Source organism: Carassius auratus, chromosome 30, assembly GCF_003368295.1.
Source record: "Carassius auratus strain Wakin chromosome 30, ASM336829v1, whole genome shotgun sequence".
Classification (NCBI taxonomy): Eukaryota; Metazoa; Chordata; class Actinopteri; order Cypriniformes; family Cyprinidae; genus Carassius; species Carassius auratus.
The window spans coordinates 24,151,287-24,173,040 of NC_039272.1; the positions used below are offsets into that span (position 1 = coordinate 24,151,287).

The 21,754-nt window shown below is 36.4% G+C and overlaps 3 protein-coding genes across 3 annotated transcripts; 2 read left to right on the plus strand and 1 right to left on the minus strand.

Annotated features, from left to right (window-relative positions):
• Positions 1-316: 316 nt before the first annotated feature.
• Positions 317-9,648, minus strand: ehd2a (EH-domain containing 2a). The gene is made up of 8 exons (XM_026212341.1): positions 9,444-9,648; positions 4,492-4,600; positions 3,894-4,189; positions 3,113-3,289; positions 2,745-2,842; positions 1,976-2,388; positions 1,117-1,281; positions 317-981 (listed from the first exon to the last, which is right to left on the minus strand). Exons 3-8 carry the CDS (start codon positions 4,169-4,171, stop codon positions 412-414), a joined length of 1,701 nt encoding a protein of 566 aa, XP_026068126.1. The 5' UTR covers positions 4,172-4,189; positions 4,492-4,600; positions 9,444-9,648; the 3' UTR covers positions 317-411.
• Positions 9,649-10,944: 1,296 nt separating this feature from the next.
• LOC113050058 (uncharacterized) lies at positions 10,945-16,355 on the plus strand. The gene is made up of 8 exons (XM_026212765.1): positions 10,945-11,045; positions 11,486-11,637; positions 11,734-11,971; positions 13,297-14,302; positions 14,380-14,426; positions 15,625-15,706; positions 15,781-15,906; positions 16,005-16,355. Exons 2-8 carry the CDS (start codon positions 11,505-11,507, stop codon positions 16,353-16,355), a joined length of 1,983 nt encoding a protein of 660 aa, XP_026068550.1. The 5' UTR covers positions 10,945-11,045; positions 11,486-11,504.
• Positions 16,356-16,379: 24 nt separating this feature from the next.
• On the plus strand, positions 16,380-21,240 carry LOC113049976 (zinc finger protein 541-like). The gene is made up of 9 exons (XM_026212704.1): positions 16,380-16,396; positions 18,233-18,375; positions 18,600-18,703; positions 18,778-18,853; positions 18,951-19,039; positions 19,430-19,546; positions 19,654-19,729; positions 19,994-20,019; positions 20,064-21,240. The coding sequence occupies exons 1-7, from the start codon at positions 16,380-16,382 to the stop codon at positions 19,684-19,686; spliced, it is 579 nt and encodes a 192-aa protein (XP_026068489.1). The 3' UTR covers positions 19,687-19,729; positions 19,994-20,019; positions 20,064-21,240.
• Positions 21,241-21,754: the final 514 nt, after the last annotated feature.

A 21,754-nucleotide genomic window follows, 5' to 3' on the forward strand; every position in this document is an offset into this window, starting at 1 on the left:
CCTGAATAGGTCCTTTGTACATGTGATAGTGATCAGCCATTATTACATAAATACCATATAAGTTAAATTACTTTTGGACCAACAATTTCTTGAATTAAACAAAATTTCACTTGACAAATAATATTTGAAACCCCATATAAGACATTCATGTGCCTCACAACAACAGTCTCGAGGGAGTTTCTGCAACTAGCCAAGCAGGTTTCACAGAATAAGCTGTTCCCTACACTTAGGCAATCTGAAACATCAAAACAACTTGTCTTTTGAGATTTTTTCTTATGGAGGATTTATACATCCAAACTTTGCAAGCAATAAGTGATTTTAGGTATTATAGGAGTGAATACATTCGTTTAATATTATTAATGACTTAAATGTTGAATAAACACTGTTATCATAAACATTAAGACATGCAGACTAATCGTTATTGTCTCTAATCTCTGTGCCAGAGTTCTTGTGCTGTCTTTTGGATGGTGGCACCAGTTGCGCAGGTAGCTCATGAGGGAGCCCGAAGCCCTCCAACTTTACCTCAATGAGATGGCCGGCCAAAGCAAACTCTTCATCATCTAACATGCCATCACGGTCCACATCTGCGAGCTTCCAGATTCGTCCTAGAACTGAGCTGGGTAGATGAGTGCTCATCATCCAGCCCTTCACTTTAGACCCACTCAGCTTTCCCTCATGAGGCGAGAGGCTGTAAAAGATCTCATCGTACTTTGGTTTATATTTTGATACCACCCATTCTTCATCTGAGACATCATTTCCTTCATTGGATCCATAGTTATTAAATGGGTTCCCCACAATAAAAGGTCCCATTTGTGACCCTAGAAAAGGTCCTCCTTGCACTAAAAGTCGGTCAGCGGTTTCTTCTTCTTGGTGCAGAAGAGGCATTAGCTTGGCTGTGTCAGTGTTTAGGAGCTCATCCAGCTCTGCTAAGAGCTTAGGCTTGAAGGCTTTGAACTTGAAATCATGACTCATGAGTCGCTCCTGTGTGGGAGGTAAGAATTAAGAAGCTTATCAGACAGATATCATATACGTTTGCTCAGTTTAACCTCATACATATAGTAGTGGCAGAATATGGATTTCATAATGTGCATGCTTGATTGTAAAGTATCTGGACACCTGCATCTTGGCACAATCTGGAAAATCTCCAGGTGAAATCTGATATCTCTGTTGGATTCTTGAATAGATGATAGGAAGGTCATAGATTAGATCTCTCTTCTTCTTTTCTCTGCAGAAAACTAAAGGCATTTCTTCTTTTAGAGAGCTAATGATATAAGCATGGGCCTGTGGGTGAGGAAAAGAAATAAGAGAAGCCAGATTTATGATTTCAATTGACTAAAACAAAAGAAGCATGTGGATGCTGATCGATTTCAATCACATGTACTACATTAGACACAAAGTCTATTTTGTTTTCCCAAAAGGAAACCTTTCACACATTTCATATGTTGTGACCTTCAAGAGAATCACATTTGTATTCTCAAATAAAAGCACACATTGTTTAGTAGAGAAACGGCATATTAAACAAGAGATGGAGAAAAAATTTAATTCTGTCATTTACTCTCCCTCATGTCATTCAAAACCCAGACTTTAGTTTATCTTCAAAACAACAAATGAAGATATTTAAAGATATGTAGAGATATGTAAGGATATAAATGTTAAATATATAATTGAATTGACACTCTTATTCACATAAAAACATTACTTTTTTTTTCCAGTTTGTTTTATTTAAAATGGGAGGTTCCATTGTTAATTAAAAAAGGTAATAAAGTTTGGTTTAAATCACATCATGATTTGCTACTTTATATCAGTAGTAAGTGTAAGTGGTGTGTGAATGTGTCATAATTGTTTTTTCTTTTCTTTTTTCTAGAAGAGAAATACTGTACAATGACAACTTTGTCAACACTAGCATAAAGATGACCTCAAAAATGGTTTGATAGTTATTGAAATTCACTTGTGATTTCATGAAACCAAATCTCACCCTCACAAGTCGTGCTCGCTTCACCAGATCATTGAGTTTTCTCACTGCAGAATTTCGTGGCAGTTTCTGAATTTCTGCAAAAAGGTCTTCCTCTTCTTGCTCAAACAGTTTTCGATTGTCTGTCATGCGCATTGGAGAGGACCAAAAGGAGCCAACGTAGACCCTCAGAACCTCTGGTGTGCAGAACACCTTGCCGAGTGACCACATGAGTGCGCCATAAACTCGCATCAGCTCCTGGGAGTCCACCATGTCAGCCTTGTTGAGCACCACTCTGAGCTTGTCCTCATTGCCTCGCAATGCCATTATAGTGTGTGAAAACTCATCTGAGATTTCTAGTTTGTGTGCATCACACAAGAGGATGATGCGGTCAACATGCTCTGCAAACCAACGGATGATCGCTGGAAAGTCATACCCTGAAAGAAGAAGAAGATGGTGAAGAAATTCACAGGTGTTGGATCAGATACATGAAACACTTTAGTGTCATATAACGCGCACCACAAGGTTCCAAAGGTTTTTTTTGCAGTGATGTCATAGAAGAACTATGCCAAAGAAGATTTCATTGAATGGTGAAGAAAATTTTAATAATCTGAATTACTGTTTCCACTATAAAGAACCTTCTGAAAGGTTCCATGGATGTTAAAGGTTCTTTGTGGAAACACAGCTGCCAAATATGTTTTGTTGAGTGTACTTAAACATTAAGTATAAAAGACGGCTTAGGTTGCATATTATGATTTGCATGACTTCCAGCACTATTTAGGACACTCTGTACCTCTGCTCATTTTGCGTTTGGCCACAGACAGAATCCCTGGTGTGTCAATGATGCTGATACTCTCCAAGACTCGGTTAGGCAGATGCACACACTGAAACCTGAAAAAGTTGAATTCACATTCTGTATCTTTCAAACTGACATAACATGGGAAAAAACCCATCCACAGATGCTCCCTTAAAGGGATGCAGTCAGCTGAGCCAAATAATGATACATTAGCTAATGTTTTCCTCTCTTGGCCATGTCCACCCTTTCACAGGAGTGATTTCTGCTGGCGGAGACATTTTGACTCTTTCAGTCCAAGTTCAACATAGCTCTCCCCCTGTGATTTGTATTTCTTCTTATTGCATTATTGCTTCTGTCTCACTCACCGATTGAGGAAGGTTGTTCCAAACGAGCTGAGTTTGCGGAAAGGTTTGTCGGGATCAACAGTTAAAGCATTGCCATGAATAATTCCCTCAATCTCTCCATGCATTATGGCAGTGAAACTGTCAGTTGTGGGCTCTGGGCCTATTCGGCTTCCTGGATACTCTTGTTCAAGAAGATATCTGCCGACACATAAGAGACAGATTGGGGTGAAAAATTATCGAGACATTTCTTGAGAGATTACAGATTACCTGGATACAGATAGGATATATAATTAATCTTAATGCTATTATGAAACCTTCATTTTGTCAATAATTGTAATAATCCAGTGAGATTTTTGTTTGCAGAAGGAGTCTGACAACAGCCAGTGCTCCACACAGAGATCTGATCTCACCATCATCATCAGTCTGTCTGGAATAACATGAAGAAACAGAACAAACTGAGACAGGATAAATCAAGAAGAACTGTGGCAATGTCTCCAAATGTGCTTCGAGTGACAGACTGAATGATCATGAGATCTGATCTCTGTATGGAGCACTGGCTGAAATGGCAAAATTAATTTTTGTAAATGTAAACTGATATTTCCTACTGAAACACTACAGCAAAATATAGAAATTACTGACTCAAAACCACCACTGTATAATGCTAGTATGCTTTTACTTTTATGCAGTCACTTGATTAACTGATATGTACTGTAACAAACTTTTTAATAAGTTAATTTATTTGTATAGCACTTATAATTGTGTATACTGTTCTGAAGCTAGATTTCATTATTGCAGTGTTCACCTGATAAATGTGGTCTTGCCTGTAGAGCACTGACCCACCACTAATATCATGGGCTTGTTGTCAAAATCTGCATCTTCAAGGCTTGATGAGTGGAAATCTGAGAAGTCGTAATACTTCTCCAGCGGGAGCAGTTTTTGCCGGTAGAGGGTCTTCAGAGATTCAGTAACTGTATGAACTTCCTTTAGACATTTACCACCTTTGTTCTTCATTTCTTTGCCAGCCATTGAGCCGCTGCACTTCGGTAGAGAGTTTGCCTTTGTACGTGTGGCTGTTGACATTTAGTTTGTTGCTGGTATCTTGGCATGTTAGAAGGAAGAAATCCCAAGATTATAAACATTGTGGTTGACCAATGCAAGACACAGAGCACAGCTGCATTTAAATCAGTCAAAGTCAAAGTCATAAAACCCAAGTACATAATAGTGACTGCACAGCTTTAAAGTGGTTTCAAAAGCTACTCATTCTACTGGCCCAAATCCATCACCATATTTTAAACAATGCACTGTTTAACTATGAATTATTAACCAAATATAGCATTTAACATCTTATACTGCATGCTTTCAGAGATCACATTTAGCAAATAAAATGTAGCTGGACTCACTTTGACAGCGCTGTAGAGCTGAACAGATGTGCTCTTAATGGTTACCCTAGGCACATCTGTACAACAGAGGGGTGTTGCCTGCTCTTTCTCGGGACTCTCTCAGATTTGCCTGATGGGAAGAAAGTGGTCCAAGTGGGTGGAGTGAGGCATATGAAACATTCAGAAATGATAGTGTCATGGCATCTGGTGTCTGGATCTTAGCCTCGGAGCTCAAAAACATGCATGTTGATATGGTCCCGGAGCCCATGAATGGGTTTAAAGGACAAAAACGCTGAGGGTGGACACCAGACTGTGGGGATTATTTCAAATGACTTCATAACAGAGACATGCATATCTACATACATTGTTTTATTAGATTTTGTAATGCATTAAATAAATTGCAAAAACACTGTTATGTAAACCTTTATAAACAGCAATAATTACAGTGCTTAGACAATAATGGGAAGCAGATATTTTTTTCTGATTAAATTTCAAAAGAAATCTATCGTTTTAAAAGTAGAATTAGTTCATTTATTTACAGCAATAATGGTTACTGCATGATTAACAAAACTAATCACACACACAATTAAATTAGTCATATTAAAAATGTAGAAAGATAGCTAAACAAATCATAAACATAATGCTTAAGCCATTTCTTGAGCTCTTACACTGATAAAAACAACTTGTAGGATTTACTTGATAAAATCATTGTAACAATTTGCACTAAATTTTTCTTAGTAAATTTTACTGCTGTAATATCAAGTACAACTTACTTGCCAGTATCAAGTGAAATTTACTTAACTCTAAATGTAACATTTGTGAAGACATTAAGTAAATGTTACTTAATTATATTTAACTTAGCAGGTTCTATTTATTAAAAGTAATTAAGTAAATTTAATTTTAAAATGTGAAAATATCAAGTAAATTTTATAAATCTGTTATATTTACTGTTATGAATTAATTAAGTAGATTTTAGACTGTCCATTTCACATTTTGAATTACTTAGTTTAATGAATTTTTATTACTCACTGTTATTATGTAAATGTTACATAATTTTTTTCAGTGTTACCAAATAAATATAGTAATTTTCTCTGCATCAAATACTTTTCTCACAAATCACAAATAAATTCAATAAAGTTTAACAGTTTATTATGTCAACATTCACATATTCACATCAACTGATAAGTAGTTAAGGTACATTCAGTAACCTCTCGGATCATTTACAATAAGAATTAACCAACAATTTCCCCTAAAGAAAAGGAAAATCCATTTTACTCCATCCAACACATATCTGGGATTATATTTTCTCAAATACCCAATTAGAATCTTACAATTCACTTAAAGGGATAGTTCACACAAAAATCTAAATTTATGTAATTAATAACTCACCCTCATGTCGTTCCAAACCAGTCCAAACCATTTATCTTTGGAACACAGTTTAAAATATTTTAGATTAGTCTGAGAGCTCTCAGTCCCTCCATTGAAGCTGTGTGTACGGTCTACTGTCCATGTCCAGAAAGGTAAGAATAACATCATCAAAGTAGTCCATGTGACATCAGAGGGTCAGTAAGAATATTTTGAAGGATCGAAAATACATTTTGGTCCAAAAATAGCAAAGACTACGACTTTATTCAGCATTGTCTTCTCTTCCGTGTCTGTTGTGAGAGAGAGTTCAAAACAAAGCAGTTTGTCATATCCGGTTTGTGAACGAATCATTCGATGTAACTGGATCTTTTTGAACCAGTTCACCAAATCGAACTGAATCGTTTTAAACGGTTCGCGTCTCCAAAATGCATTAATCCACAAATGACTTAAGCTGTTAACGTTTTTAATGTGGCTGACACTCCCTCTGAGTTAAAACAAACCAATATCCCGGAGTAATTCATTTACTCAAACAGTACACTGACTAAACTGCTGTGAAGAGAGAACTGAAGATGAACACAGAGCCGAGCCAGATAACGAACAAAAGATTGACTCATCGGTTAACAACTTAAGTCATTTGATTTCATTTGGATTAATGTGTATTGGAGATGCGAACCATTTCAAACGATTCAGTTCGATTTGGTGAACTGGTTCAAAAAGATCCAGTTACATCGAATGATTCGTTCGCGAACCGGATATCACAAACTGCTTTGTTTTGAACTCTCTCAAAACAGACACGGAAGAGAAGACAATGCTGAATAAAGTCGTAGTCTGAGAGCGGACTAAATCTAAAATATTTTAAACTGTGTTCTGAAGATAAACGGAGGTCTTACAGGTTTGGAACAACATGAGGGTAAGTTATTAATGACCTAATTTTGATTTTTGGGTGAACTAACCCTTTAATGCAATAACAACATTCAAACCGACACTAAGTGCTCTTTATGCTCTTAAAACCGTAACACATTAAAACATTTCAAGAAGTAAAAATTAGACAAGATTTTGTAAAAAATATTTGAGCTGGAGATGTAATTTGGAGTCTACCAACAGCTTCGATTGTACAGCATGTACCATGTTGATAGAATTTAAGAGAGCAACTTCAACTATAAAGATTGCACTTTTGGGGACATCTTAACACCATCCAGGTCCAGGATATGTTTCTGGAACACCTCAAAGGTGTAGCAAAGTGTTGGGGTGTATGCCAGGTTGAGGGCTTAAATAAGCCCCATCAGCAGTGTGCAAGCTTTAGCAGTACTGCCGCATGATAGACACATCGACTGGATCCTCTTGATCAGCACCATGGATGACCAATATCTTAAGGATATGTTCAGCGGCATCACTACAAGTGTCCTCCTGCATACAGTTTATAAAAAAGAAAGAACACAATTCTATTGAGACACAAATACAAAAGATATTCATTATCAATGCAGAACGAACATGCTCGCTAAAAATTACTTAACATAACTCACATTGTTAAATTCAGTATAATGTGTTTTACCTTGAGTCAACATAAGTAAAAAAGTTAGTAGAACATTGCGCAAGACAGATGCAATTCACAGATTGTACCCATAAAATGAATGTTGTGCGAAACCATACATTGTGTGACTCTGCACCTTTACAGTGCCAGGAAACCCTTTGTAATATCCAGACTACGTTTAAGTTGTGACTGCACATAATTTGGACCATTGCTGAGTGAAAAATCTTCATGTTTGTGTCTTACTTTTTCACTTGCGCTTAAAAATGATTTTTATGACAAAAAAAAAAAATCATGCTTTACCAGGCAATCTTCAAAAAGCTCTTCTTCTTTCTCACTGAGGTACAGGATAAGGCTGCGGATGACAGTTTCACGTCTGCTTTGGTACTGTCAACAGATTGATAATGTGTCAATACTGTGTGAATTACAAGCAGGAGGAGCTGTTCTGCATATATACCTGCATGCAGTTTGTCTGTGTGCAGTATTCTGCAGATTTTAACAAGTTAAATTTAAGTATTTAAAAATAATATATATATATATATATATATATATATATATATATATATATATATATATATATATATATATATATATATATCCCAATCCATTACAGTTTTATGACGTGTCAAAAACATGCATTTACTTATCTATTTGTCACATTTTTATATATTTGTTAGACATTTTTTGAAAAGATTCCCTTGTGTGTAAGTTTGAGAAATAAGAGCAGCAATATTATAGTATTATTACAAATATTTCTACTTGCCTGTATGAGAATGTTGCCGTGTCAGACCAGATAGATATCGCAACGCACTCCTGTACTGTTCTTTTACCTGTTGAGAGAAACAAATTGTGGCATTGAGATCTCATTTACATTGTGTTTTAATTCCTTTTAATACAGCATTGAACTTGTTACGAGTTTGTGCCTGAAAATGAATTGGCATGGCAACGAGGCGGAGACGCTTGCCGCCCATTGCGTTCAAATATAACGGTTCTTGCTTCATCTCCTAGACTGAGATTCACATGGATGAAGCTACTGATGCTAACCTCCCTCACTTAAGCCGTGGAAAGGCTGTGGTCTAACGTTAGGTTTTAAAAACATTACATTTTATTTTCATTAAAAAGATGACCGTACCTTCATACCGCTAGCTTATTAAAATAAAATGGCTGTATTCATACAAGCACTTGCTGCTACACATCAATGTTTAACGTAATTAGTAGCCAAGTTCACCTGCCATCTGGTAACGTTACTGCATTTTTCCAAACGTTCCTTCTTTGATGCAGACTTTGATAAGCTACGTGCTGCAAAATATTCAGTGGATATAAAATGACTAACGTTTAGTTAGACACTTTTAAATAAGGCTAACATTAGATAGGACACACACAGGCAGTCAGCACGTTAATGTTACGTTACATCGATTTCCTTACATAACGTAACATGACTGTTTGAGCTTAATCACGGCCAGCTAACATTAAATTACTCTGAAGTTAACCAGACTGGGTGACTTTTTCTACAAGAACGCGGCTAACTACATTTAGTTTTGACTAACCATTGGTCTCAACTTGGACTGATAATGGCGGCGCTTTAGCTAACGTTAACCTTATTGTGATTAAAACTTACGTTCAGATAATTTTGAACCGTAACGTCTATGCAATAATCAAACCATGAAAATGAACACATAGTTGTTATCACAAATCTAAAATAGAAAAGTCAAAACTTACCGAAGATAAGTCAGCCAAAAGTGACCGCCCAAACCGACCGACCGTCTCTGCCACTGCCAGAAGGATCTTGTTTAAAAAAAAAAAAAAAAAGCGCGCGGATTCAAACGCACTTAGCTTTTCAGATTAAAATTTACTTAGTATTTTTAGGTGAATGTGCTGTCACCATAAAACATTAAATAGTACTTGTAAATATATAATACAATTTACTCTTTCTTCTCAGTTATGTTATTACATTAATAAATAGTGTAATTTTTAATTAAGATATTATAGTTCCAACTTAATTTTGATTTTACATTGTATAAATTACATTAATTAATGTAATAGATTTTACCATACCACAAAGTCATTATTTTCAGTGTACCCGTTTACAGCCAGATGGGATTTTATTCATGGATGCAACGGCAATTGTAGTTTTTCACATCTCTTCTTCCTTTTTTTAGTAAAATTGCACTCATTAAAAGTTGAGGCATTCAATTTAAGTATTGTATTTGTAGGTTTTAGATGGTGGAGGTTTGTAGAGGTCTATTGTGTGGAGAGATCCAATGTAATATAAAGACAAATCTCCTCCTCCCCAGTCAGAAACTGCAAAGCTGTATGCATCGCCAACCATTTTCCACGCCTGTTCAACTCTGTTAAACAGTGCGTCCCTCTAGTTCTATCTTCTTATAAGTAATTTACCGAGATATTATAAAGGAGAGGTCTGAGTAAGCCTTTTAATTATTAGGCCTTTACTGAGATTATGATGGTAAAAAGATCAATCAGTTGTCACATACTTTACTGTCAAATAGTTCTCACAAAAGTTCAATAGACTTTGACACTGAACAAAATTGTAAACGCAACACTTCTGTTTTTGCCCCCATTTTTCATGAGCTGAACTCAAAGATCTAAGACTTTTTCTATGTACACAAAAGACCTATTACTCTCAAATGCTGTTTACAAATCTGTCTAAATCTGTGTTAGTGAGCACTTCTCCTTTGCAGCGATAATCTATCCACCTCACAAGTGTGACATATCAAGATGTTGATAAGACAGCATGATTATTGCACAGGTGTACTAGGCTGGCCACAAGAAGGGCCACTCAGTGTGCAGCTTTTTTCAATGTGCAGCTTTATCACACAGCACAATGCCACAGATGTCGCAAGTTTTGAGGGAGCATGCAATTGGCGTGCTGACAATGTATAAACTTGTGTTTACAATTTTGTTCAGTGTAATTTCTCCACATTTATCTGCTGCAAATTAAGGTTGAATACAAACTGTGTAAATCAATACCAAGTAAAAAGAATGCTTTTGTTATAACTTCGTCCATGTAAGATGATTTGTGACATTTATGGAATAAAATTCCACCCATTTCATTTTAGGAATTCCATTGAAAATTGAGAAGAAACAAAAAAAGTAAATTAATTTTAATTATTACATCATTATATAGGCTACATAATCACATGTGTAAAAAATCAGTAATGGTATGTAAAGCATATTTGTTAAGACCTCAACGGACCTTGTGAATGCAGTTTGGTTGCCCTCTGCTGGTATACCAATTCAAACACATTCAGTTTTTAGGCCGATTCAGATTTGAAATATTTTAAATATTCAGACACATTATTATAAAATCCTGCTAATTTTAAAACACATTTATACCAGCAACATGCAAATGATACTCGTTAATAAAATGGGTTCAATTACAAATGATTTCTAGTCCTGTAAAAAAAAAATAGAGCACAGGGCTGAAATTAAAATAAATAAGAAAATAAATACATTAATTAATTAATAATAGTAAAAGAATAAAGCACTCTTGGAGACACGCAACATTTCGTACGTTTTGTTCAATTAAATGAATCGGTTCTCCGAATGAACTGAATCGAAGAACGAACCGCTCATCATTACTCCCCGCGCACTCTACTGGATTTTCCGCGCTATTAGCATTTAAGCAATTAGCTAAATTTTGAGGGGACACGCTGCTAGCTTGGTAAAGACATAAATATTGATTTTTAAACAATTAAATAGGCTTGTTTATTTTACTTCTATACCACATGCGATTTGTATTTTATATGATGACGTTATTTTCGCTGCATGCGTTTTTGTGACTTGAGAAAGGTTAACGTTACTAGATAATTTACCTTCCCACCCAGAAATTATCAGCTGTTTATCTTTAGGGGCAAATGCTTTAACCTGTTAAAATGACATCGTTTTACCTTTATTTCCGTTAGTTAAAAAACTTGAAAATATCTGCTTTTCGAATTGGCTCGCGAGACTGTTATTTAAATGTTTTTACGTTTTTGGCCGAAATTGATATTTATATATTAAACCGTGGTTCTTTAATAAACTGAATTGCTGAATTTCTTTATGTATACTTATTTATTATTATTATTTTTATTTTTTGAATTTCATTTGTGGTCTGAGCCACAGGGACTCGATTAAGCTGTTAATGGAGGTGGATGATTCTTCAGATCAGAGTCTGTCTCTGCTCTCATCCTCCAAGAATGTGTCCAGAGAAGCGTCCAACACCATACCACCAACATCAAAGTCAGAACTGTGGCCAGACGCCATGTCTGATTCAAGTAAGAAAAATAGCAAGTTTAATCTCTGTGCTCTTCGTGTTTTGTGTTTTTCTGCACGTTCAAAATGACAATGTATGCCTTTCTCATTTGATACAGAAAGCAGAAAGACTTCTACACCCTCTCCATCATCCTCTGTCTGTCCTGAAGCAGAGCTCGAGTGTCGGACACCTGTGGGCTCAGGGAAGAGAACCAGAGTCTCTGTGAATAAGTGCCGTGTTCGCAGGAAAGAATTGAAAACATCCAGTGCACTTAAAGCACACCTCTTGGTCCACAGACAGGATGGGCCTCATTTCTGTGGCGTCTGTCAGAGAGCATTTAAACTCCATCATCAGCTGTAAGTATCTCACATGCTGCCCCCGGACTGATTCAGTTAAGATCACTGATTCTCTAGATCAGAGGTTTTCATCAGGGATTCAGGGACTCCCAGGGGCCACAAGGGAGTGCTAGTTGTCTGTGAAAAATTTTAAAAGAAAGCAAGAAAAGTCCCCCCCAAAAAATGAAATGAAAACTGTATCATCATTTACTTACTCTTAAGTTTAGGGTTCACCAGACTCAGTCCTGGAGATCCTGCAGAGTTTAGCTACAACTTGCCTCATCACACCTGCCTGGCAGTTTCAGGTATACCTAGCAAGACCGCGATTATCTTGTTCAGGTATGTTTGATTAGGGTTGGAACTGAACTCTACAGGACCAAGTTGGGTGACCCCTGCTCAAGTTGTTCCAAACCTGTATGCATTTATTTTCTGCTGAACACAATAGAATTTATTTTGATGAATGTGTATAACCAAACAACTTCTAGTCCCCATTGACTTCCATAATATCTTTTTCATACTATAGCAGTACGTGGGGACCAGCAACCAGATTTTTTTTTTATTTTATTTTTTCAGCCGAAGAAATAAACTTGAGGATGAGTAAATGATGACAGAATTTCAATTTTTGGCTGAACTGTCCGTTTAAACGAAATAGGTGTCAATCGTGTGTCAGTCAAAAAAAGAGGAAATAAAAAAATGTAATACATTTGATTTTAAATTTAAAAAAATTATTTATTCAAATATTAAACAAAAAGTAAGTGATTGAAATAATACATCTAATAGTACAATTCTGTAAAATGTAGAAATAAAATGTAATAATGAAACTACAATAGAAACTATACATTTCCAAAATAATATTGTTCATATAATATAGTTTCCTTTAAATTTAAGAGTGACTTAATCTAGCTAGAAATCATGTAAAAGGCTTGATAACAAAAAGACTAATCTTTTATATTTTCTACAAATACTAATATTATTATTATATTGCATTATACTGTAGCTCCATGCAATTGGAAACAATACTTACTGGTGTGTAGTTTTCATCACCATCAGTTTTTTGTAAATTAAGCTAAATCAAATACCATTATATTGGTGACAGAATTAATTATTATATTTGCAAGGTACAAAATAAACATGTACATAGATGTACAAAATTGACCCCAAAATGCCTTGAGTGAGGGGGCCATCCATTTTTGAGCCCCGCTTACTATGGCAACCAGTGTAAATTTACTGCATATTAATAAAAAAAAAAAGGAAAACTAAAACAGAGTGTGGGCAGTTGAAATTGGAATGGCAGTGAGTATAAAATCATTTTTTTTCACATTTTATAACTGTCAGTGTCATTGCAGCACTTCTCACATGATGACCCACCACAAGAGAAAGAGCTATAACTGCACTCAGTCTGGCTGCCACAAAACCTATGATGACAAAAACTCCCTAAAACAGCACTGTGCCTCTCGACACGGAGTCCACCTCATGTCTTCTTCCTCCTCCAGCCTCTCTTCCAACTATGACCTTCTGGCCTCAGCGTGGGAGCCAACCGTTAATGTAACTGCGTCCGACTACCTCTTTACCTCTCAACCCAAGCCTGTTTCAGCTCATGTGCTAAAGAATCCCAGTCATTCTGGAAAACTCTTTGGTTCTTATGACACAGGAGATCTTGGGATGGGGCACCATGCAGAAGATGCCCATCCCTCTCAGGTTCAAAATTCAACATGTCAAGAAAGCTGGACTTTAGAGTCTGCCAATGACTCTTATAAGGTAAAAGAAAGCAAGAAAATGCTTAACCCCACCCAGTGGACTCTGGGTACTGAAAAAAATCCAGTGGTTTCACGGAACCCATTTGATGTCCACGGTTTAGAAACCGATTTCGATTTTCCTGAATCTTACCCAGAAGAATTGAAAGAGATGCTGTCATTTCAGCCTAACAGAGAGGCATCTACCACCAGCATGAGTTGCCCTGTGAGGCAGCGAGCTTCAGTTTCCCCCAAACAGCATTGTCCCATACTGCTGAAACACAGTCTGAAGGAGCCCAGACCTCCGAGCAAGTTAAAGCGTCATCGCACATTTTCCAGTTTCAGTTATCCTGCTGAATTATACCCTGAACCAAGGAGTGATTTTGACTGTAATCTTGATGATCCTGTACTTGATTCTCCTCCTGCAACATTGACCAACAGTAGGAAGAGGAAGTCCTGCTCTAAGGATGTCCTGTCTGATGTTCCAACTCCTCCACTGCCTGTTCCTCAGCCCACTTGTCATAAACGTTCACGACCACGCTCTTCTTACCTTGTCTCACCAAGTCAAGTGGCACTTGCATCCTTCAGCACTTACCTTGGAAAACAGTTTTTACAAAAGGTACACAACATTGCACTTTTTCATATGCCATCGTAATCAGTGTTTTGATAATCAGTGTTTTACATTTTATCATGTAGGAGGCCGTTTTAAAATCAACAGGAGAGGAACCGAAGGCTGGTTGCAGGTTAGAAAACGATCACACTGACTTGAGGGCAAATATGTACCTATATAGTAGTTAAATGTAGTGGTCGACCAATATATTGCCAAGGCTGATTTATCGGCCAATATGTAGCATTTTTCAAATATCGGCATCGGCCGATACGTTTTTCTGCTTGGCTGATGTGTTCGAGGTGGGACTTTTATTTTGATGGTGCTGAGAAAGGCAGTGCCTGAGCACACACAGTGCTCACACTCTCTCTCTCTCTCTTGTTTGTCGTTGTCATTAACAGTTCTGTCTAATATGAATAGAAGTCTGTCTAATAATCAGATATAACTGTTAAACAAAGGAATTAATGTATAAAAAAAGTATTATAACGATTGCTTTTATATTATTAATAGAAAGGCAAACATTATAATACGCATACGCATGTATTTCATTTAAACAAATCTTTGAATGACTAATGAACATTTAATTTCACAAACTTAGCAAACTCAGTCGAATCCAGCTGTGTGATCTTGTGAAGTGTGCATGTGTATCCAGCATGATCACGTGCTCTCTGTGTGATGGTCGGCTCGTGTTAATTGAATGCGCACTTTATGCATTCGCCCACTTTAATTTTCACTGTGTGCTGTATGTAAAATAACTGTTACCTTGGCTTTATTTGAAAAATTTGATTCTCAGTGCACACAGACTTCCCAGATTGATTACAGTGGTTACTTAATTTGAATTATAATTTTATTCAATATTTATTTATTTGTGAAAAATACTTTGTCATCTAAAGTATGTTTATTTTACACATTTATTTTTTAATCCATTGTCAAATGATTTCAAATTACTTAAATATGAATAAATAAAAAAATTTTTTTTAATCACAATTGTATAATTTGCTGTTATTTTGTGGTTTCCACAACTGTGGGAAGACTATTGCAATTCAGTCTTTTATGTTACTTTTAAAGAGCTTTTTCGTCAGTTTTTTCAGCATGACAGCTGCTAGTCACTAGAAAAGAGTGCCATGAAAGTTTATTTGTTTGTTTATGATTTAACGCTATGACAAATGACAAAATTCTCTGGAAAACTATTCCTTTGAAGAGTTGCTTTCACTGTGGTATTGTATGTTTGCTAGCAGACCTAACACAAGATCAGCTGATCTATGAAAAATCAGCTGAGTTTACTCTGGTTTGTTTCTCTGTAGAACATATAAAAGAACTTCATCTGTTCATAGAGCTCCATCGCAGCCCTCATGTTCTCAAGAAGTTGTTGGAACAAAGGAGGGACATGATTCACAATCATCCACCTCAACACTGGTGCTAACATTAACTTAAGTATCATTGTGATAAGCACAGTACTTACATTGAAACTTGTCTATTTTTTGTCACAGGATGATGGACAGAAGAGGGCTTCAGGACAAAAGTCCAAAGGAACAGACCTGTCCCCATTGATCATGCCTGTGTCTGTCCCAGTCTCTGTGACAAACATTTTAGGCCCCCAAGCTTCCACACAACAAGTAATGTTGTAGTAGATTAAAATATAATACCAGTATATTGGATATGCCATGATAACTTGTTATCATTGTTCAGAGTTCAAAGTTTCTGTCTTCCCTAGGCCAAGAGGTCACAGACTCGTAAAGGTGCATCTAGGAGTTCTTGTCATCTTGACCCTTTAAACTGCCTCATCATCCCCGGTCCACCTCTGCCTCTTCTATCTTCCCCACAATGCACCGATCATAAGGAAACCCAAGGTTTGCAGAGAAGCTGTGGCATAGGTGTTTACCCCAGCCAGCTGCGCTCGCCAAAATATCTGTCAGACCACCCGCTGAGCCCTAGTTTTCATCCCCCACCGTACACCCCTCAGCCTATGCTGAGCCCTCTCCGTTCAGGGACAGGCCTCTATTCTAAAAGTCTACCGCAACATCAGCCATGCTCATCTCTGCCCAGCACCTTTGGTAAGCACTAAACCCAGGATTTTAGCTTTGACTCGATGTCCAACCTATACAGGTGCTGGTCATATAATTAGAATATCATCAAAAAGTGGATTTATTTCACTAATTCCATTCAAAAAGTGAAACTTGTATATTATATTCATTCATTACACACAGACTGATATTTTTCAAATGTTTATTTCTTTTAACTTGAGAATTATAACTGACAACTAAGGAAAATCCCAAATTCAGGATCTCAGAAAATTAGAATATTGTGAAAAGGTTCAATATTGAAGACACCTGGTGCAACACTCTAATCAGCTAATTAACTCAAAACATCTGCAAAGCCTTTAAATGGTCTCTCAGTCTAGTTCTGTAGGCTACACAATCATGAGGAAGACTGGCTGACTTGACAGTTGCACAAGGAGGGCAAGACACAAAAGGTCATTGCAATAGAGGTTGGCTGTTCACAGAGCTCTGTGTCCAAGCACATTAATAGAGAGGCGAAGGGAAGGAAAAGATGTACAAGCAATTGGGATAACCGTACCCTGGAGAGGATTGTGAAACAAAACCCATTCAAAAATGTGGGGAGATTCACAAAGAGTGGACTGCAGCTGGAGTCAGTGCTTCAAGAACCACTACGCACAGACGTATGCAAGACATGGGTTTCAGCTGTCACATTCCTTGTGTCAAGCCACTCTTGAACAACAGACAGCGTCAGAAGCGTCTCGCTTCAAAAAGGATTGGACTGCTGCTGAGTAGTCCAAAGTTATGTTCTCTGATGAAAGTAAATTTTTAATTTCCTTTGGAAATCAGGGTCCCAGCGTCTGGAGGAAGAGAGGAGAGGCACACAATCCACACTTGTGCTTGAGGTCCAGTGTAAAGTTTCCACAGTCAGTGATGGTTTGGGGTGCCATGTCATCTGCTGGTGTTGGTCCACTGTGTTTTCTGAGGTCCAAGGTCAACACAGCCGTATACCAGGAAGTTTTAGAGCACTACATGCTTCCTGCTGCTGACCAACTTTATGGAGATGCAGTTTTAATTTTCCAACAGGACTTGGCACCTGCACACAGTGCCAAAGCTACCAGTACCTGGTTTAAGGACCATGGTATCCCTGTTCTTAATTGGCCAGCAAACTCGCCTGACCCTTACCCCAAAGAAAATCTATAGGGTATTGTGAAGAGGAAGATGCCAAATATGCAGAAGAGCTGAAGGCCACTATCAGAGCAACCTGGGCTCTCATAACACCTGAGCAGTGCCACAGACTGATCGACTCCATGTCACGCCGCATTGCTGCAGTAATTCAGGCAAAAGGAGCCCCAACTAAGTATTGAGTGCTGTACATGCTCATACTTTTCATGTTCATACTTTTCAGTTGGCCAAGATTTCTAAAAATCCTTTCTTTGTACTGGTCTTAAGTAATATTCTAAATTTCTGAGATAATGAATTTGGGATTTTCCTTAGTTGTCAGTTATAATCATCAAAATTAAAATAAACATTTGAAATATATCAGTCTGTGTGTAATGAATGAATATAATATATGAGTTTAATTTTTTGAAGGGATTTAGTGAAATCAACTTTTTGATGATATTCTAATTATATGACCAGCACCTGTATTTACTGATTAAGTTAACTTTTGTACAGAACTGAGAAAAATAAATAAATGTTTTTTATTGTAGCTCCAATTTCTTGCCAAATAATTTTAACTTTGAAACCCCACAGATGGTGTTTCCTTCCCAATCGACAACACGGCCATCAACATACAGCCGTGAGTTCCTCATAAATTCTTTCATAATAGTTAAGTTTTTAATTAGTCCACCAAGATATACTGATTATTACAGTTAAAAAATAAGAATGAATTACCTAGATACAGATTATCATGCTTTTGTTTACATTTCTCTGTGTCCTTTAGAAGGATAAATGTTGGTTCACGGTTTCAAGCAGAGATCCCCCCAGTGCGGGACACGCTGTACATGCTGTATGAAGAACACCCCGCTCAACTTGTCTGGACTCCTTGGAAAGATCTCTCTACTAACACAGAAACACAACAGAGGGGTAAACACCAACACACATTCTTACTCAAAAAAAAAAAAAAGTTTAAATGAAGTCAAAATGATCAAGAATCACTGTTTAAACCTCTGGCTGTGCCCAAGTTTCACAAAATGTAATTATCATACATTCAAATTTTACATAAGGTTGCAATTTACAACATGTAGCCTTTTATTCTTTAAGAATGTGTAAAGGGTTTAAATGATCACACTTGGTCCTTTGTGTTTCAGTCAAAGAGCTGTTAGACATGTGCTGTTCCAGTTTGCTACCAGGAGGAGGCACCAACCTTGAATTCGCTCTCCACTGCCTTCATGAAGTTCAGGGAAACATAATGGTGAGTTTATTCATCATACCGAGTGTGAAATTTATAGATATTTGTTTATTAAGGCTCACTTATTCAACTCTCAGGCAGCACTGGATTTAATCTTAATAAGAGGAGATTTTCGGACCACCTGGCACCCTCTGAATGATTACCACTACACAGGTACAAACTCTTTACTGTATATTAAAATTAATAATAAAGAATAATATAGAATTCATAAGTCCTTCATAAACTTGATGTCACTCATTGTAATCGGCAGGGTCAGACCACTGGACAGTGCAAGAGATGAAAGTGTTCAAGAAAGCTCTGGTTGAACATGACAAGGACTTTCAACAGATTCATAATGTGGTATGAAACTTCAGAAAAAAGTTATTTCTAAATTAATATTTTTATTTTTTTATGGCAAAGGGTGTCCCTCACTCAATTTCAATCTATGGTTCTTTTCCCATTTCACCAATATACGGGTGGAAATCATACATTTAATAGGTTAGAATAATAGCACAAATTTGATGTATAATTCATATCCATAATAGAAATGATAATGGATGAATAACACACTGATAAGCATTATTTTTGTGGTAAGGGGTTTGTTTAAAACACTATAAAATTCTGAAAGAATGAGTCCTTTTTTCATCATTTTCGCATGGGTTTATGATTAAACACCCGAAGAAAGGTCTATGGTTTTTACATGCTTAAGAAATTCTCTCTAAATATACTAAATTGATGTTTGCTATGTAGATGCAGACAAAATCAATAGCCCAGTGTGTGGAATATTACTATAACATGAAGAAGCTGAAAAAGTTCAAGCAATGTGTCCGAGCCTCAAATAAAAAGGATGAAGGTGGAGAGATCTCTGTAAGTTTCATTTCAGTGAATGAATTCATGATCGGTTATAACATCTGAATATACATCATCTAAAAATATTTATTAAATTTGTCATGCACTGCTATTTTATTATTAAGGCATTCAAATTCTCAGAAGAGCACAAGCCTTAACAGATCATTTGGAACACAGGACAGAAGACAACAACTGCTCAGAGTGAGTCATGTGCCAGGTTAGAGACGTATATAAATATATGTGTGTGTGTGTGTGTGTGTGTGTGTAAAAAACTCACTCAGAAAATATTTCATTTTGTGAAGTTAAGCTAAAAATAATACATTTATGACTATCCTGTCTTTCCTTCATAGTAATATTGGATATTTTTTGTACGTTATGGGATTTTTGTTCTAACCAGCTGTGACATGAATTCCAGAATTCCATGAATAGATTTTAAAATGACATTAATTTTACCTTTAAATCCAGAGGTGTGAAGAGCCACAGTTCCCCCTCAGTGAGGATAGAAACTCCAGATGGTGGTTGGCTAGCAAGGACACAGGTCAGAGCAGAAGACTAAAGTGAACTCAATTCCAATCAGTATTTCATAAAAATCCTTTATGAAGTGCTGAAGTGTGTTTTAAACTACAGTAAATAATCAACACATTGTCCAGCGATTAATATGGACCTTTAAATTAGGCATACATTTTATCAAAAATACAATTCTCATCAAAAGAACAGACAGATTAAACTAGTTTTTGTTGTTCACATTTTAAGAGGTGCACAAGGCACTAAAGTTAGTTGTATTTGATGTTTTTAAAATGTACCAGAGGTGAATTTAAAATGACAGGGTTTCATAAAAAGGATTTCTTGGTTTTTATTTTCAGTATTTGTTCAACTGTTTGACAAATTTGTGTTCAAAATGTTCTCTCAGTTCAGATTTGTCACTACCAATCCTTACAAACCTACATAGTTTTACAATTCTACTTATTTTCCTTTTTCCATTTATTATCTACAATCCATTTAACCTATAATAAGGTTATTAAATTGCCATGCCATTAAAACAGCTGATGATGTCAATGCATAACATGTTTGCATTGTGTGTGGTTGTCTAAGCATTACTTTGTTGTTCTAATAGAACAAATGTTTTCTAGTATTGTTAAGTATGTTATACAAAATAAATGAGAACTGAAAAACACAATTTTTCCATTGGTTATTCACAGACTCTGGAATATTTCATAGGACACTTTAATCTGAACATGCTACTGATAGAATACATTGTACATTTTTACTGTTGCAAGTATGAAAAAGATAACTAACACCTCATTTGGATGTACATAATATCCCCCATAAGTATAAAGGAGGAAGTGGTAACGTTGAAATGCATGCATGAGGTTAACAGTGCATTCCATGTAATGCCTACAACACTGTAAAGTAACAATAATATTGCAACACTAACAGTATATGCTGAACGAATCAATAATACAACTGTTACTTTCTGGCCTGGAAACTGATTGACCAAATTTGATATGAGGTGTTCCATAAGATCAAAGTTGGCCTGATATCTGTACAGCAGTGATTTTCTATGACCAAATCACAGCCGCGCTGACATTCAGAACAGCAGCATGGTTGTTCATATTGCGTAATTAAGTAATGCTTTAGAGACAAGTTAAAAATGTAGTAAAACAGATTTAGGCAACATTTAGTAAAACATCTACATAAGTCACAAGACAATGGGTCTCATTCATGAAACATTCGTAAATATACGAGTAAATATCTGAGTGATTTGCGCGTAAAGAGAACTTCCCGAAAACTCTTCTCCTGATTCACAAAAACTTCGTAAACGTCAGATGTGATAGTGAAATGTGTGTGTGTGTTAATGAATTCCAATAAGTCGTAAATGGGACGCCCGTGCACGCTCACTCTCAATTACCATAAATCCCGCCTATTAAATCCGACTGACAACTATATATGAGCATCATATTATGACACCAAACGAAGGATTTCAACATGTCTTCTCAAAAGCGACTGAAAAAGAAACATTTCTCAGCTGCAGAAATTGAAGTTTTATTATCAGAAGTTCATTCAAAACGCCACATTTTATTTTCAAGCGTACTAGTAGCGTATCAGGTCCTAAAAAAGGAAGTTTGGCAGCATATTACAGATCCTCCCTTACGAAAAATTACCATGGTTTTATTATAGTAAAACTGTAGTAACCCATGGTTTTTTGGCGTATTGACTCCCATTTGT

Coding starts and splice junctions, on each gene's coding strand:
- LOC113050058 (XM_026212765.1), top strand. CDS start 11,505: ATGGAGGTGGATGATTCTTCAGATCAGAGTCTGTCTCTGCTCTCATCC. Junction 11,638..11,733: donor AGACGCCATGTCTGATTCAA/GTAAGAAAAATA, acceptor CATTTGATACAG/AAAGCAGAAAGACTTCTACA. Junction 11,972..13,296: donor TTTAAACTCCATCATCAGCT/GTAAGTATCTCA, acceptor GTGTCATTGCAG/CACTTCTCACATGATGACCC.
- LOC113049976 (XM_026212704.1), top strand. Junction 18,376..18,599: donor CACAGAAACACAACAGAGGG/GTAAACACCAAC, acceptor TTTGTGTTTCAG/TCAAAGAGCTGTTAGACATG. Junction 19,547..19,653: donor ATGAAGGTGGAGAGATCTCT/GTAAGTTTCATT, acceptor TTTATTATTAAG/GCATTCAAATTCTCAGAAGA.
- ehd2a (XM_026212341.1), bottom strand. CDS start 4,171: ATGTCAACAGCCACACGTACAAAGGCAAACTCTCTACCGAAGTGCAGC. Junction 2,843..3,112: donor GGAACAACCTTCCTCAATCG/GTGAGTGAGACA, acceptor CAACTTTTTCAG/GTTTCAGTGTGTGCATCTGC. Junction 982..1,116: donor CAGATTGTGCCAAGATGCAG/GTGTCCAGATAC, acceptor CCTCCCACACAG/GAGCGACTCATGAGTCATGA.